Below are 18,311 nucleotides of genomic sequence, written 5' to 3' on the forward strand. Positions count from 1 at the left end.
TTGAGTGTTTTTTTTTAAGAAATAGTTAATATTTTACTAGCAATTGTCCCAAAAGGTACAAAGAGAGGCCGATAGGATTATTAAATTAGAATTGTTGAATTTCTCTTAAAGAGATGTTGGTTCAAGCCTAGAAGGAGCAAAAGAGATTTGATGTTTGGAGTTCTATTTTTTTTTGGACACCATATTCCTTTAAATACAACTTAATTTTTTAGAAAAGTTCAAGCCCAATGCAGTTTGCCATGCAGACATACACTTAAATCGCTACTGGGCTTATGATATTTACTAATTCAAAGTAAACTGGTATACAAGAGAATGTACCAAGCTAAACCACAAGTTACACATCTTCAGACTTGAAAAAGTACATAACAATGGTTTGGCAAATCAATAGCGATATCATAATTGCTTTTCCTTCCACATACATACAATTGCTCCAAAGGGGAGTGCAAAAGAAATCTCCTATAAAAATTGACCTATATATCTAAAAACAAGATCTTAGCCATGAGGAAAAAGAATAGAAAGGTCTGAGGACCATAAAGGCACAGCCATGAGGATATCATAGCCTACTGGTGCTGTCTGATGAATGAATCGTGAAGGGGGAAAGCTCTGGTCCGTGACAACTGCTTTCTTTCACACAACTACCGAAGGGAGAAGAGAAGCAAATAGGACATCTAGAATAAGGCTGGAAAGAAGAACTCAGATCAGCTCTGTGTATTAAGACAACAGCAAAATCTTACCACCAAAACCTGCTAACAGAGCCTTTTGATATCTCAAATCCCGATAGCAGACTAAACATGGGTCCTCGTCCAGGAAGAACTGAGATCAGTTGTGTACTCAATGGAAATTGGTAAGGGCCCCAGGCCTGTTGGTTTCCCTATTGATTTCTACCAAAAACTGTGGCACATTATTAGTAGGGACCTTTTAGCAGCTGCTGACTAAACATGGGTCCTCGTCCAGGAAGAACTGAGATCAGTTGTGTACTCAATGGAAATTGGTAAGGGCCCCAGGCCTGTTGGTTTCCCTATTGATTTCTACCAAAAACTTTGGCACATTATTAGCAGGGACATTTGCCGCACAATTTCCACATTCGACACATTCCTTAACAGATTTACCTAGCACCAATTGAGCTAAAAAGCCTCCTACAAATGCATCCCCTGCCAAAACAACAATGAAAGGGAAGAGAATTCAGTATTTTCTTGTCTACACCTATGTTTTGTAAACATTTAAGCATTAGACAAAAGAATATATCCAAACCTGCTCCATTTGGATGAACAATATTTTCCTTCGGAATCAAAATCACTGGAAACAACGTAACCTGAAATGATAACAAATATGATGATCTCAGCATTTATAAAAAAAAAAAAAAGAGGACACTAAGATAACGTGAACCATTTGTTTCTTGAAAGAAGAGAAAAGCACTTGATGCAAAATTTGTCTACTCGATAATTCTCATTAAAAGTGCCATGAAACCAAACATTAACAAATTAACAGCTAATACGCTCATTACAGACCAGCGGAGATATGTGGCAATTTAATTTTTAAACACCAGAAAGTCCCTTGGCAAATTACATGTGCATAGCTTCCTCCCTATCACGACTTGTGCCTCTCCTAATAAAAATCAATTATAACAAAATATGATACAAGAAGCGAAACAAGAGATTGGTATAAATTATGGTAAGAAATAAATTCCTTCCAATGATAAGAAAGAGTAGTGAGATATAAGATATACATGAAGCCAAATAGTAAGATATAAATTCCTTACAACGATAAAAAAAGTACACATCATTGGCACAATGGAACAGCATAGAGAAGAAAGAGCAGAAGACTGTTCTATGATTTACCAATGGGCAATGACAATTTTTATCACTCCTAATAAAAAAACAATAAACAGACGTGACTGGTACATGAGAATAATAGAGTACAATTTTAATCTTGGTAAGATATAAATTACTTCCAATTATAAGAAAGAGTGCATTCTTGGATATGATAGAACAGCAAAGAAAAAACAGACGAAGAATGGTACATTGCTAACAAGACAAAAATCCCTCACAAGGAGAAGAAAAAGTACATTATGTAATGTGCATAACTTCCTCTGTATCAAAACTTGTATCTCTCCTAATGAAATAAATACAACCAAAATTACATGCATGAAACAAAACAAAAGGGACTGGTCAGTCTAGAAAATGCAAAAGATTTAGTAAACATCTACTCCATTCACGTTCAGAAGTATATTGGTCAGAAATTAAGATCACATAATTTACCTCCCACCCTTGCGCCTTTGCAAAAGTCCTTGCTTCAGTCTCATCTCCAAAAACATAATCCATGTACCTGAGGTAAAATTGCCAGATATCATGAAACATTTCAAACAGTATAATAAATATAAGTTATAACAGAGGGAATTCGGATATCATAGAAGAAAGAAGCCAAATCAACTTGGTATGAAAATAGAAATGTTTTAAGTTCTATCTGCGTAATCATCTGCTATCTAGATATCAGACTAAAACAATGCAAGGACGTAGGTCTTACGGAAAAGCTTTCTTCCATTCACAGATATAAGGAGATGCAAGATTCATCATAAATATCTGCACGACATGAAATACAAGACCATTTGGCATGGACATTGTTAGTTTGCCAAATAACCAATAACACAATAACCCCTCTGCTTCCAGATACTAAAGTGATTACAATACACTTTACCTTCCCTTTCTGAGCTGCATGTTCAGCCACAGGTTGAATCGACTCAGGCGAGATTGCAAGGAAAAAGCCAGCAATATAAAAGAACTTGGCCTTCTCAACTGTACAACAAACAATAATTTCCTTTTAAACTTAGAGCTAAGTAAAGCCTAAGCATTGAGAAAATAACTTAAAAGAGAGCAAAAACTTCAGTACATTACCTAAAGCCCAGTTTTTGCGTGATTTCAAGTGTTCTGATTTGTAGATTGAACTCATATTATCCTTAATCATAAGGGAAGGAAATCTAGAACCATAGACCAGAATGTATTTGGTTGAATATAGAAGGAATGTCCAAGAGTCCAAGACCACTGAAACTTTTAGCCTCTTCAAGTACAATAATGAGAAATTGAGAAATAATTACCAGGTGCAGATCCAGTAGTGGTTGCAAAAGCTGGAAAGGTATATATTTTCGATCTTTTGTCTTTTGTTTATATTCCTGAGACCAGTACCATAGACCACTGAAACATTTAGCCTCTTCCAGTACAATATTCAAGAAAAATCTTCTCTTAATCTCAATGTCAGCTATAAACAAAAGACAAAAGATCAAAAATAATTACCTTTCCATCTTTTGCAACGACTACTTGATCTGCACCTTGTGTAATAACAGCTATCCTCTTGTGAGTTCCAGTTGCCTTTGGCAGTGCTGACATCTTTAGGGCTATTTCTTCAACATTGTCAGTCTAGAAAATGCAAAAGATTTAGTAAACATCTACTCCATTCAAGTTCAGAAGTATATTGGTCAGAAATTAAGATCACATAATTTACCTCCCACCCTTGCGCCTTTGCAAAAGTCCTTGCTTCAGTCTCATCTCCAAAAACATAATCCATATACCTGAGGTAAAATTGCCAAATATCATGAAACATTTCAAACAGTATAATAAATATAAGTTATAACAGAGGGAATTCGGATATCATAGAAGAAAGAAGCCAAATCAACTTGGTATGAAAATAGAAATGTTTTAAGTTCTATCTGCGTAATCATCTGCTATCTAGATATCAGACTAAAACAATGCAAAGAAGTAGGTCTTACGGAAAAACTTTCTTCCATGCCTTAGTAAAACATTCACAGATATAAGGAGATGCAAGATTCATCATAAATATCTGCACGACATGAAATACAAGACCATTTGGCATGGACATTGTTAGTTTGCCAAATAACCAATAACACAATAACCCCTCTGATTCCAGATACTAAAGTGATTACAATACACTTTACCTTCCCTTTCTGAGCTACATGTTCATCCACAAGTTGAATCGACTCAGGCGAGACTGCAAGGAAAAAGCCAGCAATATAAAAGAACTTGGCCTTCTCAACTGTACAACAAACAATAATTTCCTTTTAAACTTAGAGCTAAGTAAAGCCTAAGCATTGAGAAAATAACTTAAAAGAGAGCAAAAGCTTCAGTACATTACCTAAAGCCCAGTTTTCGGGTGATTTCAAGTGTTCTGATTTGTAGATTGAACTCATATTATCCTTAATCATAAGGGAAGGAAATCTAGAACCATAGACCAGAATGTATTTGGTTGAATATAGAAGGAATGTCCAAGAGTCCAAGACCACTGAAACTTTTAGCCTCTTCCAGTACAATAATGAGAAATTGAGAAACCTCTTCATGAAGACTGAGACTGCGGGGATGTCCTAGAAGAGGAGACGCTGCCCCAATATTTTTCCGAAACCTCTGCATGTGCAGTGGGATCCATGTTCTTGAGAACCATGTTGTGACAACTCGCAATAACCTCATCATTACGAACCACGATCGCACCAAAAGGCCCACCATGGCCACAATTAACTGCATTGTGTGCTTCTTCAACAACCTTGGTCAAGAATTTCATATCTCTGTCTTTAACAGCTGAGCAAGAACAACGAAAAACAGGAAATTCATGAAGCAGATACGAGACTCATTTGAGGAGCTGCTAAAAAATTTGTCCACTTGAAAAGCTGCTAAATAATTTTCCCCATCCATGCCTCATGGCTTTTTCTATTGTGGATTAGATTTCAAATCGCAGGATTCATCTTTGAAAAACAAAAGTTTGTCTAAAAATCCGTAAAAGAACATCACTCTGCATATTATATGCAGATTTCTGCAACGATCTTCATGATCCCAAATAGAACAAATCCATTGAAAAGTAGCATAAAATATTGTTATCAAGCATAAACTAGCAAAATCTGACCTTCATGATGACCTGTGTATGCCGATGCTGTAGAGATGGTCCCATCCTTGGATTCTACAACTGCATCAGAAAACATGTGATAAATTGTCATAACAAGGTCCTCCTATTTCCTCATTTCTTGTATTGAAACACACTGTTTTCAGTTTAAAGAATGGGTATTTGCATATTATATGTGTTTGGGGTTTGTACGTATATCTCGTCTAATAAGGCACTGATGGGTGTGTGCACACATGCCCATCACATAAACAAGCTCGAAAACCAGAAACGAAAAATTATGTCGGAATAAATTAACTTTCAGCTAAATAAAATGGCAAGAACCAGAATGCTTGCTTACCATTGGCTTCTTCCATATCAATGATCCAGGTGACCAAGAAATCAAATTGAACTATAGATTCCAGACAAAATAAAAACTGGGTCGCTAGATTATCAATGCAGGAAGCCCAAAAAGCTATACTGCAACAACGCTTTAGTCTTCCACATTTACCCAAATCTGCACACTCACAGACACCCAAAACAGTTTGATGCCCCCACAACTTGCACTCGCATTCCTTATAGACGTATTAGCCGTCTTCTCTACCTACCCCAATTGGAAAAATAGCGTTCAGAAACACAGAGGATAATGCATAGTAAAAAATAGGATTGTAAATGGGTCCACGGGATCCCAGATTCAGATACGACCCACTGAAAATAAAATGGAAAAGCTCCTGAAAACAAGTGTCCCACTAATAAAACTTATATGAAATATGAGAATGGGATCAGAGAATCTTACCTCCCAAAATAAACAGAGGGACCTGAAACACGAACTGAATTGATGGTCTAATACGGACTGAGTCTGTCATGTATAAAAAGTTCGCGTGGAATGAAAGCGACTCGTAAGGAGGACAGTACAAGATAGGAAGAAGATTGGAACTTTTTTCCTTCTACGATATGTCTTGTCCTGTCCTCGCCTCTCAGCTGCTCCTATATAGTGGGTATGGAACCCCAATGACCATCACCGACTAAGGGTGACCACCTCTTTTTCCCTTAGTAAACAACGGGTGCGCCCAATTCCAATCGCAATTCCAAGGCCTGCACCGCTTCTGCTGCATGAAGCCCATGGAGATCTAACTTCCAAATGTCCTTATGTTTTTCATTTCTAATTTGAAGAATTTCTGCAGCTGCCTTAGCATTTAGTTTATCTGCAGCCAAATGTTCCTCTGTCACGCCCTGCAGCATAACAGTGCTAGCCAGGGTTGTATTAGGATAAGGATCAATAAATTTCTCTGGCCTAACAGCAACCTTTTCTATTAGTTGAGAAAATCCTTTCCAGGGTTTGCCTCTAGAATTTGGAGACATAAAGGAAATATTTTAGTGCCGCACCAGAGCCAAGACATCATTCTATCTTTCAGATAATTCTTGTCCATAACAGAACCCTGACTTGGCTTTCTCTGCAGATGATTAGAAGAGGACGAGTTTGGAGGAAAAGGTGGGAAAGGGTCCATGTCAGCCTTAGGAACCCCACCTCGCTGTTGGGCATCAAAGGAAGCCCATCCTGGAACCTTAAACCTTTGCCGCGGTGGTCGGATGGACCTCTTGGGAGCACCACTGGTGCCCATCATGGAGCACTTACCTGCCGAGAAAAGTATTGTTGGGTTTGTATAAGGAGATCATGGGATCGAAACCCTTTGGGTTTCCGTTCAAAGCAAGATTAAAAAGGGGGGTCTACCATTTAGTCCTTCGGCTAAAGATAAAGGGAAACAGATCATTCATTAATGAGGATCTTATGCACAGAATTTCAATGCCGTGGCTGGCTAAAGAACTCTCAAAGCCACTCGTCTGTACTTCCAGAGCTCCCGATACCACGCGCAGGATTTCAGAAAAACAGAGTCGCTACATTGCTGTTGTCGATTTTACTTTTGTCTGAAGGATTTGATGTACAAAGATCAAGAAAATGCGTTGAACTTGCATTGAGAATTGGACTGAGAATCCATTAACAAAGCGCGTGAGCTTTGAGAAATTTTGACCCCCTCAAGAATTGCAGGCTGAGAACAGACCTCTAAACCCTATCGAATGCAGAGGGAGGAGTGAGTTTGTGCAGACAGGTGCATGCACCTGGACTTGGGATTGTGCTGCACCCAAGTGGTGTACTGGAACTCAGGAGTAAAATGGGTAACAACTGACTGTAAAATCGGCTGCAGAAACCACTCCGCCAAGTGTCAGCCTGATAATCATGCCTGAACAAATACGAAGCAAATTGCCCATTCCGCCAGGTGTCAGCATGAGGAACAAAGGGACGACGAAAGTCTCTTTCAAAGGGAAGGCCTATCGGCCTAATTAATCAAATTGAAAATTGGCTAATGTCATTACATTCAAATATATCAAATTTTCAATAGTGTTTCAAAATTGTTTTAATCATTGTTTTTTGATATTTAGAAATATGTTTTACATGTTAACTACACTATTTTTCTTATAACTTCTAAAAAAAATATCTTACTGATCCTAACAAAGCTACATAGCATTATAAAACTTAAGCATTGAAAGAAAACTATCCATAGCCTTCCTTATGAGTCCAATTGTATTCTTCCACTCCCAGATTGTCTGCTTCTATTTGTTGGAGTGATTCTTCTGCCACGTTCTGTCCTTGTTCCTGTTACAACACTGTAGTTCATCGAGAAAGGGAGTCAGTGCACAATCACCTTTGCCCGGCTCCAATTGTTTCTCAACAAGCTCGTTGAGATCAAATGCCTCCTTTAAGACATTGATGACAACCGACTCCACCTTGACTTCTGAGCTATCAACTTTAAAGTCCAGGTTTTCTAGCTTAGTCACACGTAAATTAATTGTTGCCTGAATATTTTCAACATCCTTTTTTAAACTTCCAAGTTGGCTTGTGACCAATGCAAAGTGGGAATGAGCTTTAGAGATAATTTGCTCCCCAATTCTGGTAATTATCTCCTCAAATTCCTCTTTTAATGCATACAGCTGCTCATTCGAAGGATTATTGACGTTATTCCATGAAGCGGAGGCTATACCTTCGACTTGATGAAATCTAATGGAGAGCCACTACATTTGTAACTTCCTAAGCCAACCCTCTATATCTAAATTTGGCTTCATATTGGTAGTAGGATGAGTCCATTCACATTTATTGCTACCCTCCTTCCACTGCTATAAGAATAACTATAATTCCATTACCACTTTTGTTGGTTTGATATTACACACGAATGTGAGGGACCGATCCTCCTCTAAGATGGTACGAGCGGCCACTCCAACTATCTGTATACCGATTTAGACACTTCGTGTTATCCCAAATGTTAACTCGATTAATGGGTTCCAACAATCTACATGAACGATTGTTGAGGCACCTTAGTGCCTTGGAATTATTTCTAAAATTATGTTTCCTGTCAGAAACATATTCCACCATAATGGCATTCATGAAAATCGAAGTCCTTAGGATATATGGAATCACGGGATATGGCATATTGATGATCTACCTTGCCCCTCCATCAAATTTCCTTGAGCCAATTTGACCCCTATATAAGCTTGGTTATCTCCCAATTGATTATTTTCTCATTTAATATGGTAGAAGTCAAGATCTTCAAATTTATCCATAAGGAGTTTTATTCTTAGATACATTGGTGTCAATTATTTTTCCTTACAATTCTTCAATTTGTAGCATTTTTGTATGGTGATGAGAGAGTATCCAAATACAATTAACTGACAGATTCCCTCAGCCACTGTAATCTCCATCCCTTGCTAAAGTCCTAATACTTCAGTCTCGTTGTTTGAGGCAATGCCCAAACCCCATGCAATTTTTTTCTCAATTTCTCCATCGGGGTGAAGGATAACCCCTCTCGCTCCTGCCTCTATATATCAAATGGAATTATTATTACTATTTTATAATCATTTAAAAATTAGACTGTTAATCAATTTACTCGGCTCCATCCTATTTTATAATTTATTTAATTTTGTTAATTGGTTGCATTCTCGATCATCAGTTGGGTGCTTGGGTGGTCACCTCACATTTCTATTCAACTTGAAGCATGATGAGAGCATTTAAGAAGTTCATCATGTAAGGTTTTGGGATGTTTAGTCTCACTGGTATAGAAGAGTTTGGGTGGCACCCAGGCGTTAATGGTTTGTCATGGGAATTGGTATGGGCTTTGTGTTCAAAGCCTCTTTGCATGAGGCTTTCCAAATTAATGGCTCATGCAAGCCTAATTCCATGCATATGGATTTTGGTTTGTGATCTATTTGATGGTTTGTGGATCATTCCTCTAGGTGCAAGGGTTGGTGTGTCTAAGGTGATGGGATTCCCTGTCATCGTAGAAATGGTAACCATGGCTTCTAAACAGGTCATGAGGTGGAAGGAATATCGGGCTTTCATTCGAGAAGTTTCCAAACAAAAGGAAAGCATCAGTGTGCTCCAAATCAACTTTGATCATATGATAGGATAATAAGCTCCACCATGGAAATCTTGATCAAGCATAAACATCTGATTTTGATGATGGATGACAAGATTGATAGCTTACAACAACAACTGGAGGTGCTTTAGAAAAATGTTACCAGGGATACTTGGTCTCTTTACTCCTTGGCGAATTTAGTCTTTCCATCCATCACCCTCCTCTCATACCTAAATCCAGTTGTTCCTCCTCTAGATACAGTTTCTTTTACTCATTTTCAAGATCCTCGTGTAGTGTAGTTATTGTATCCTTACAAAAATTTGTTTAATATTGGGGGTATTTTATGGCGTGTTTACTTACATGATCTCCTGCTTTCTTGTAAATTGGTTCAAGAGTAGTCTAGATGGCCTGTGTAGTGTCCATTTTGAGGCCATTCTAGAAATTATAAACGTTGGGGCTATGCATGTAACTCAATTGTGCATTTAGCACATATTTTACTAGTAAAAATTCACTAGTTACTATTTAAAAAACAAAAAAATAAATTAATAACGTCAAATTAAGATATAACATTATATTCCAAAACTTAATATACCATATAATTATTAAGAGAACTTAGTCTTGCACAATTACATTTTTTTTTAATTGGAACTGTGAATATTTGTATTAAAAATCCATGTTTGGTGACATGGCCTTGTATCAAAAGATACAAAAATAGAGTCTATCACTAATGAGAGTGTTAATAGATAAAGGCTTGTCCAAAGAGAACATCCAAAATTCTCTAACTACATCTAAAGCAAAACTAATTGGCCTATGATCATATAGCCTCCAAAAAACCTCTAAAATTTTAATACATTTAAACTGCATATATACTAAAGATAAGGAGAAGGGAAAGCATTAGTGCCTTGGTTAATCTCATCGTGAGAAGGAGCATTTTGATCTTATAGGATTTGCATGACTTGAGATGAAGAATTCATGGGGGAATTTCTTGTTTTGTCTAGCTTACAAAAAATTGAAGATTGCATAATTATTGGTGAAGGGATGTCGTTTCATCCTCAAGACCTTGTAGTTTAACTCTGAGTTCCATTAATAATCCATAGCTACATTTAAATTCGACATATTCTGTTGATGATGGATATAGAGATGCAACAGTTCTTGTTGTGATTATTCTATAGCCTCTGCCCACTCAAGTGGAAGGATTTTTTGAAGGCCCGTAATCGCCATACAACCAATAGAAGAAGGACACACTTCCAAGATGGGTAGCGATGTACAGGCAGAAACAACACAACACATGAACCAGGATGAGGGGGCCACCTCGTATTAAAAACAACTCAAAACCTCATACAAAGGGGGTGTGGTGGTCTGATACTTGTCCAAAGAACATGTTCCCCACACAAAGACCACCAGAACCACTAAATTTCCAGACATGAATACAATATCCTTGTCATCACTCAAAATCAAGGAAGGGGAGACGAAACCAGAGTGGGGAAGCCATAGAATAACATAAACCATCTCAATTTCCTAAAATCACAGCCTCACAAATATGAGAGTTAATTACCAAATCTAAAACCATAATAAACCGAAGTAAATTTGAAACATCAACCCTGGAAGGCATGGTAAGCATAGGAGCACCAATGACCACCTAGAGAGAGGGAATTACAGGCACAAAAGACTCAAAATATGCCTGCTCCCTCTAGGTCGAGACCCAAGTATACCAAGATAAACCCATCCCGAAAGACTAGAGATAAGCATACACCACATTCCCAACAAACTACCACTGATTAGGGGGATTTGACCTCATCTCAGATCACCAACAATTTAACATAAAACACGAGGATGGTAATGTCATATGAAATCCATAAATGGAAATCATCACACCTGAGAGAGACGGATTAGTGACTAGCTAATATGAAAAATCCCATGAGGGACTTTGTAAAATTGAGCTCCCTTGGAATGCCAAAAACTCCCTCTTCCACCATCTATCCCAATCCATAGACATCAGCTCCGAGGGTTGAAGCATGAATTCACTCATCTGAGGCAAATTTAACTTGTGCCAAAGGACGAATATGGGTGTTAGATTCATTTTGCACAAGAAGATTCTGAACGCCCACTTATTTCCATTGGTTGGAACCACTTAGGCCACTTAAAATAATAACTTGCCGTGCCATACACATATGCCCTTGAAGTTAGGGGAATACCATGCAACATGGGGGGCACATGAATGGAAGGGACTTGCCCCCTCCATATTCCTTTTTGTACAATTTGTAATCGACCATCAACTACTAACCATTCTTAAAAATGGCTTTTTATAAAAAGGAAAAAAAATTATGGAATAGGATATCTTAGATAGTTACATTATTAAATAAAAATAGTCAAATTAAAAAATTTAAACTTTTACAAATTTGCCAAAACTAATTAACATTTCCTTTTTATGGATAAAAAATCATATAATTAAATTAGATAGATTTTTACATTTTAACTTTTATTCATTATTTAATTCACAACAAGTTTCATATATATATATATATATATATGTGTGTGTAACCTTTCTTAATACTTCTTTCAACATCTTCATCGAAAAAATAATATCAACTTTGGTTATATAGGTGTATGTGGAACCTTTTGATTAAAAATGGAATGTATTTTACAGTTATGAAAAAGAAGATTTAACAAATATTTGATTATCATAATTAAAAAACAATAAAAAAGTTTCCACCTTAATCTTGATTTTTCCACCTTAGTCTTGGTATTTCATGTTGTTTTATTAGTGCCTAAACATTCTTTACATATCAAAATAGAACCTTTGATTTCACAAAAGCTTTACAAGAAAAAAAAAACCATATATATAACTTTATATTTAAATATTGAAAACAAAAACATGGATGAAACAGATGCAAGAGGTCTTTAGCCTTAAAAACGGAACCTTGTCCTTTCTATTTCTTGATAATTCATACATTCATAGAAGCTAAAGAAGCTAAGCTGCAACGTCATTGCTTTTTTATATAACTATCTGCCTTTTGGTTGAGCTCACAATGAATGTGAGAGAATGATATGCACTGAATAGATTCAAGGACACTTTTAAATTTAAAAGATATTTATTTTGTTAAAGTTTTTTTTTGTAAGCTTGGTGGGATTACACCTTCATCATGTTCAATATATCACCCCGGTCAGGGGCGGGGAATTGAACTAGTAACTTCACATCAAGGAGTGCCTTAACAGAGCACCTAACCATCGTCTATAAAAAAAAATGTATCTTCTTTACAAAGACATATTTATATAGGCTATTATTAATAAAATTTATATGGTAATAGAACTAAATAAAATGGTTTGAATAATAAAAGAAGGAAAATACTAAACACAAAAATGTGTGGTAAATAAACAAGTATATGATCAATTACTAAAGGTTTTATTCATGGATGTACTTTTTAAAAGTGAATCAAACCTAACTTAATATGGCTAGCCATGGTCGAGCAAGACTATCAAAACCCTCTTAAGAATATGGTGTTTCCAAACAAATAAGATGAGTTAACAACGACTAAAAAAATGGAGCAAAATAAGATGAGTTAAGAGGACATTACTATTTAAAAAAAGAAAAGAAAAAAAGACAAGAAAAAAAGACGACAATAATAAATAATGAGGTTTTTGTTCAAAAGACGACTAGATGAATAAGAATTTTGTTTTCAATATATATTTTGTTTTTTGGAAATAAGTTCAAGCTATCATAACAAATTGAGGCATACTTAAGATAAAAATAAATATACATTATTTTATCTAAATATTTTTAATTATTTGATTTAACATAAATAACAAAATTAAATAAAACAATTAAAATAAATAAAAGTAAAAAATGATACAAATGAATATACAATGTTTTTTTAACTCAGGCACAACACCAATAACAACGACCTTGAGATTGCCTCGGAGCCCATTGTAAAATTCTGTTTCATCTCAATCTAACCCAACCAGTCTACAGAATAACAACTCTTAATCGAAGGCAAATCCACAAATAATCATAGACAATTTGAAGCATTGCCTTCTCAAATGTTTACAACACCAAAAGTGAATCCCCTAACTTCTCTCCCTCTTAATTGATTGCAGATTTCTGTGGTTCGGTTTTTTAGAATCTAAACTCGGATAATCCACAGTTTTCATTTTTCTTTGTCAACGTTTCGAGTCTAGACCAAGACTCGTCATCAGGACTTGATTTACAAAGGAGAGAGAGAAATGTGTTGATAAATAGGGTTTTAGGGTTTTTAGGTTTTAGGTTTACATTTCTTTCTCTCCCTCTTGTCAACCTCTTTGTGATTAAATAATGTCTTAGGGTGTCCCTGTCCGGGTAATGGAACAGGGTAGGGATATGTTTACACTTAAAATGTCCATGGGAATTCAACCCTATAGGTCAATGTTATTGAAATCCCCGCAATATTTAAGATTCACTAATAATGTAAACTAATAAATATTTTCGCCTAACATAAATAAGAAACATTTTTCTCCATATAAAATTTATGATAAGGAAGTAATAATATATTTCATTTTTTTACAATATTTTTTTTAATTAAAATGTTGTATTTAAAGTCAAGTTCTATTAGTACAATCAGTTGAGGATGAGCGTTGTTAGCCTTGTTAACAAGGTGACCTAGCATCAAGTTTTACATGGTGGTTTTGTCCTGTGTTAGGGGAAGAGACATGCTAAAAAATCTAGTCAGTTTAGGGTTGGTGTGGCTCAAGCCGGATGCGATCCCCAGTTAACTTTGACGGACTCGATCGCTGCTCCTCAGGCCACAAGTCAAATCTAGAAAATCATCAACAACTTTTGGAAAAAAAATATTGTATTTAAAATTATTCATTCTACCAAAATAACTTGCAGTCGTTTACCGAGGCGAAGGAATTGCCTGGACAGCTAAAAGTGACCGAAATTTGGGTTAAAAATTTTCAAAAAAGCTTGTAGAGGCAATGTTTGAATCATGTTTTTGATGATGGAAATGGATTTAGCACCATCAAAAACGTCTAGCACAACTAAAATTTTGAAGTTTAACAACTATAACTTGAATTTACAAAAATCCTTGCCGGAATATAACTTGAATTTCCATAGCTTTCGGACCAACTCCTCCACCTCATTAAACCACTGCAAAGAAATTTTATCCTCATCCATGATTAAACCAAAAGTGTTTCTATGTGAGGTTAAGTTGAGAAGATTCCAGCCAATAAGATCCTTCTCGTCCTTCATCGAATTATTTTTTACCACGTGGCACTTTGACCGTGGAGCGGGATACGACTCTCCATGTGTTCGTTTGTCCATCTGGCCGTCTATCCATGTGGTCGTTCGGCTTGGGAATGGCACAGTCGTGGAGATGTTGATGGTTGCCAGGCCGATTGGAGCCTCCAGAACAAGCAGAGATGGGACACCTTGCAGAAGGCGGTGCGCACGCGGGAGTACGCCGTCACAATGGTGATAACCAAGTATTATCAACCCCTCGCACTGACCTCACCGAATCGGAGAATGAATGACATGTATGGTCAAATCCTATTGCGCTTAAACTTGGATTGAGGCATACCGCGCAGTTCTCTGATTGGTGCTGAAAATTTTAATGACTCGAGGTATACCGCGCAGTTCTCTGATTGGTGCTGAAAATTTTAATGACTCGAGGTATACCGCGCAGTTCTCTAATTGGTGCTGAAAATTTTATAGCGTGGAAGGCAAATTATAACAAAAACAGACCAGCAAGGCATTTGCAGCAATGTTGTATCAGACACTAAGGCTAAATTTCAATGTCAGAGTAAACTCGGAAATAACTTTAACGACGAGATTTCATCCATATGTTGGTTGGAAATACCTTTAATCGACGAGATTTGATTTGTCGATTGAGAGTGGACTTCAACTCTCCACCTAAGTTTTGACAAATTAAAGCAATTTTTACTTGTAGATTTCACTCTCTATCAAGATTCCCATGTTTGAGGTGGAGTGTTTTTGAGAGGAAACATAATCAATATTGACAAAGTGAAAGAAGATGTCACAAGGTCACTTTACTTCATCAACAAGCTACATAAGTTTCCACTCAGTGTTTCTAGACTTTACAAACATGATTAACACCCATGTCATGATACTGCGGCACAGAGAGTCTCGTCTCACTTTCAAGAGAAGAGGGTCGACATTAAGGGAACGTTCATCGATGGATAAGCTATTGATGGGTAAGAGATCACCTCTCTAGGTGCTTCATCAACGAGTCAAGCACCATAGTTTCAGCCACAAGGCAACTCCCCGTGGTTCATCAACCCTCACAAATACCTAAGTGTCTCTTCCCAATCCAGTAGGTTCATTAATCGACAAGCTTCCAATGGGTTCTTCATGTTTAGGCAAGCCACTACTCTCTATAATATTTCACCCAGTGAGCCTCTCAAGGTTTCCTTCGTTGGTCCATCCTTTTCCAGAGCTCGATCACTGTGATTTTGATCGCTACTCTCCATGACACCTCCAACCCCCGGAGGAATATTTTTCCCAATGCTCACCATTATCCATTTTTCGACTACGCATGCATGAATGAGTTGTTTGCCTCCCAACTTGTTTTCGTGCCCCCTCAATAGACTAACCATCTGTCTTTTTCAAGGCACCACACAAGTCAACTACCTTGAACAACGCAACCCATTCCTTCTTTATTTATTTTTGCTTTTTGTTGCTAGTTGTGAGAGCTAAGAAACAAATGGACCTTTCATTTTCTTATTTATTGCACAATCAACTTATTAACTTCTCAACCAACTCATGGCTTATACATTTAAAGTCACCCCTTCTTCAAGTACTCTCCCCTAAACAAGTGGAATCTATGTCTCTTTTTCACAATCTTTTAAATAATTACAATTATTTATAATGAGAACATAATAACAAGAGGTTGTCACGTCAATGATGTTAAATTTGATTAATAACTTTATTTTTAAAGTTTTATAATCATTAAAATTTAAATTTAGGTTATTATTATGATATTGTTTTATGTTAATGAATATATTATAAAATAAATTATGTATATTAATTATTATTCAAGTTTTAAAAAATGGTTGATAAAATTTAAAAAAAATTAAATTCAGTTAAAAAAAATAAATTTAATTAAAATTTAAAAATTAATGTATATAAATGCTTAAATTTTTAATTTTCATTAATTTTAGTTATGAATTTCAATATTGTATTATAGTATATATTAATTTTAGTATCTAAAAGTATAAAATAATTATATTGTTTATTCTTAGACATAATCATTTTTCCTCCAAAGTTTTCAATGTAGTCTTGAAAGAGATATCTTCAATATTAAAAAAAAGGGGCAAGTCTCTTATGAATGTAATAAAAGTGTGGTTTACACAATGCATCTCTCATGTGTAGGCATATGTGAATAGGGTATTTTTGTAATCATGTGAATATATAAGATATTTATTAGAATATATATGAATATTGATATTTTTTAATATATGGAAAAAATTGGGTATTGGGTATTTTATGTGGTAGAAAGTCAATTTTCTTTTTAGTCCAAAAGTAAGAGAGAGGATGTTGGCACTAGGTTAGGTTAGATTTCAATATAAACTTACTTAAGAGCGCAACATAGCTACTATATTCCAGAGCGTCAGAATGCCAACTTACAAGACTTAAACCTCAGTAGGTAGGATAACAATTTTCCACCAAAGCACCCAACCTAAACCCAATTGATATGAAATTTTATTTATTTATTTATAATAATATTTTATCTATTTATTTAAGAATTAAGAATTTATTTCATCTCTAATCTCATTAGTGATATATTTCTTTATTAAGATCGGAGGTAGAATTAACAACATTACTACTCTCAGTACATGGTGTTTTGAGAATTTCTAAAGTAAAATATCAATACATCATTTATTAAAAAATATTAAATCATTTTTTTTTCTTAATTTTTTTGCTAAGTTACATGAGCCTTGAGATGATTGATAGTGGTTTGAGTAGCCACAATCCAGGGGCATCTAAGCCATTAAAATCACTTGAGGATCACATTCGACCTAGGCCACACCAACACTTAGCATGGTTGGATTTTTGCGCATAGAATTTTGAAGTGATGACCTTTGACACCTCAAAGTGCCTTAATCGAACACCTTGTTACAGTTCACTATACGCCTCGTAGACTATTTTTCAACTACTTTTTTTTTAACAAAAATTAGGAGCTTTGTATTAAATCTGTGCCTAATTGCAACAAATACGTGGGGGATTACATTGTTAATTTTCAATATTGACCCAGGATCAAAGTGACTATAAACCCATTACATGAAGAGACACCAACAATCTTTAATTGTAGACCCAAATACAAAAGACTTATAAAACAACAAAAGGAGCAAAAGATACATATAGTGCTCAATCTTCTATATGGAATTTAGTCATTTTTCATCGATGGCTTGTTGAGATCAATGTCCCGCTTGTCTAGATCCTCCTGGAGCCACTCTTGACCTATAAAAGTATCTCTGTTGAGCTTGAGGTCCATTGTTATACCCCGGAGCGCATCCACTTCATCCACCAGGTGAGAGATATGATGTTGGAGATCCATGATGTTATTAGTGTGTTCCACATGTGAGTAATACAGTTGACAAAATTTAACTTGCAAGTCGTAATCAACCCTCTGGAGGGATTCATGAGCAGATAAATAATGTGAGAAAAGGCTTGCTACAGAGGAGGTCTCGGAATTAGAGTTAGAATTCCTTAGGACACATGGATTGAGTCTACGAAAGCTACAAATATCATAAGGATACAAACCATACCTCCCCAAGGTGAATTTAGGTGAGAGATAATCAACCCGAATTGATAGAGGATATGGGAATTCATACTCAAACAAATTGGGCCTCCAATTGATGTTACCCCAAGCATATATGGAACAACACCAGCCAAATAAAATTTATTTCAAACTATCAGAGGAGACAAAGGTTGGCTGATAGACAAAAGATCGAGAATTATCACACTGCCACTGAACCAAAAACTTCCACAAAACTTGTGAGAAGGAAGACCATAATATTGTTGGAGCGATGTCCGAC

At 36.0% G+C, this 18,311-nt stretch overlaps 1 protein-coding gene across 1 annotated transcript; it reads right to left on the minus strand.

Annotated features, from left to right (window-relative positions):
• Positions 1-978: 978 nt before the first annotated feature.
• On the minus strand, positions 979-4,198 carry LOC149225129 (adenosine kinase 1-like). Its single transcript, XM_089379877.1, has 7 exons — positions 4,144-4,198; positions 3,947-4,044; positions 3,761-3,831; positions 3,496-3,562; positions 3,288-3,410; positions 1,252-1,312; positions 979-1,151 (listed from the first exon to the last, which is right to left on the minus strand). The coding sequence occupies exons 1-7, from the start codon at positions 4,196-4,198 to the stop codon at positions 979-981; spliced, it is 648 nt and encodes a 215-aa protein (XP_089236003.1).
• Positions 4,199-18,311: the final 14,113 nt, after the last annotated feature.

The sequence above is a fragment of the Pinus tabuliformis genome, chromosome J, assembly GCF_031772625.1.
Source record: "Pinus tabuliformis cultivar Carrire ecotype Pingquan chromosome J, CPIR1, whole genome shotgun sequence".
Taxonomy (NCBI): Eukaryota; Viridiplantae; Streptophyta; class Pinopsida; order Pinales; family Pinaceae; genus Pinus; species Pinus tabuliformis.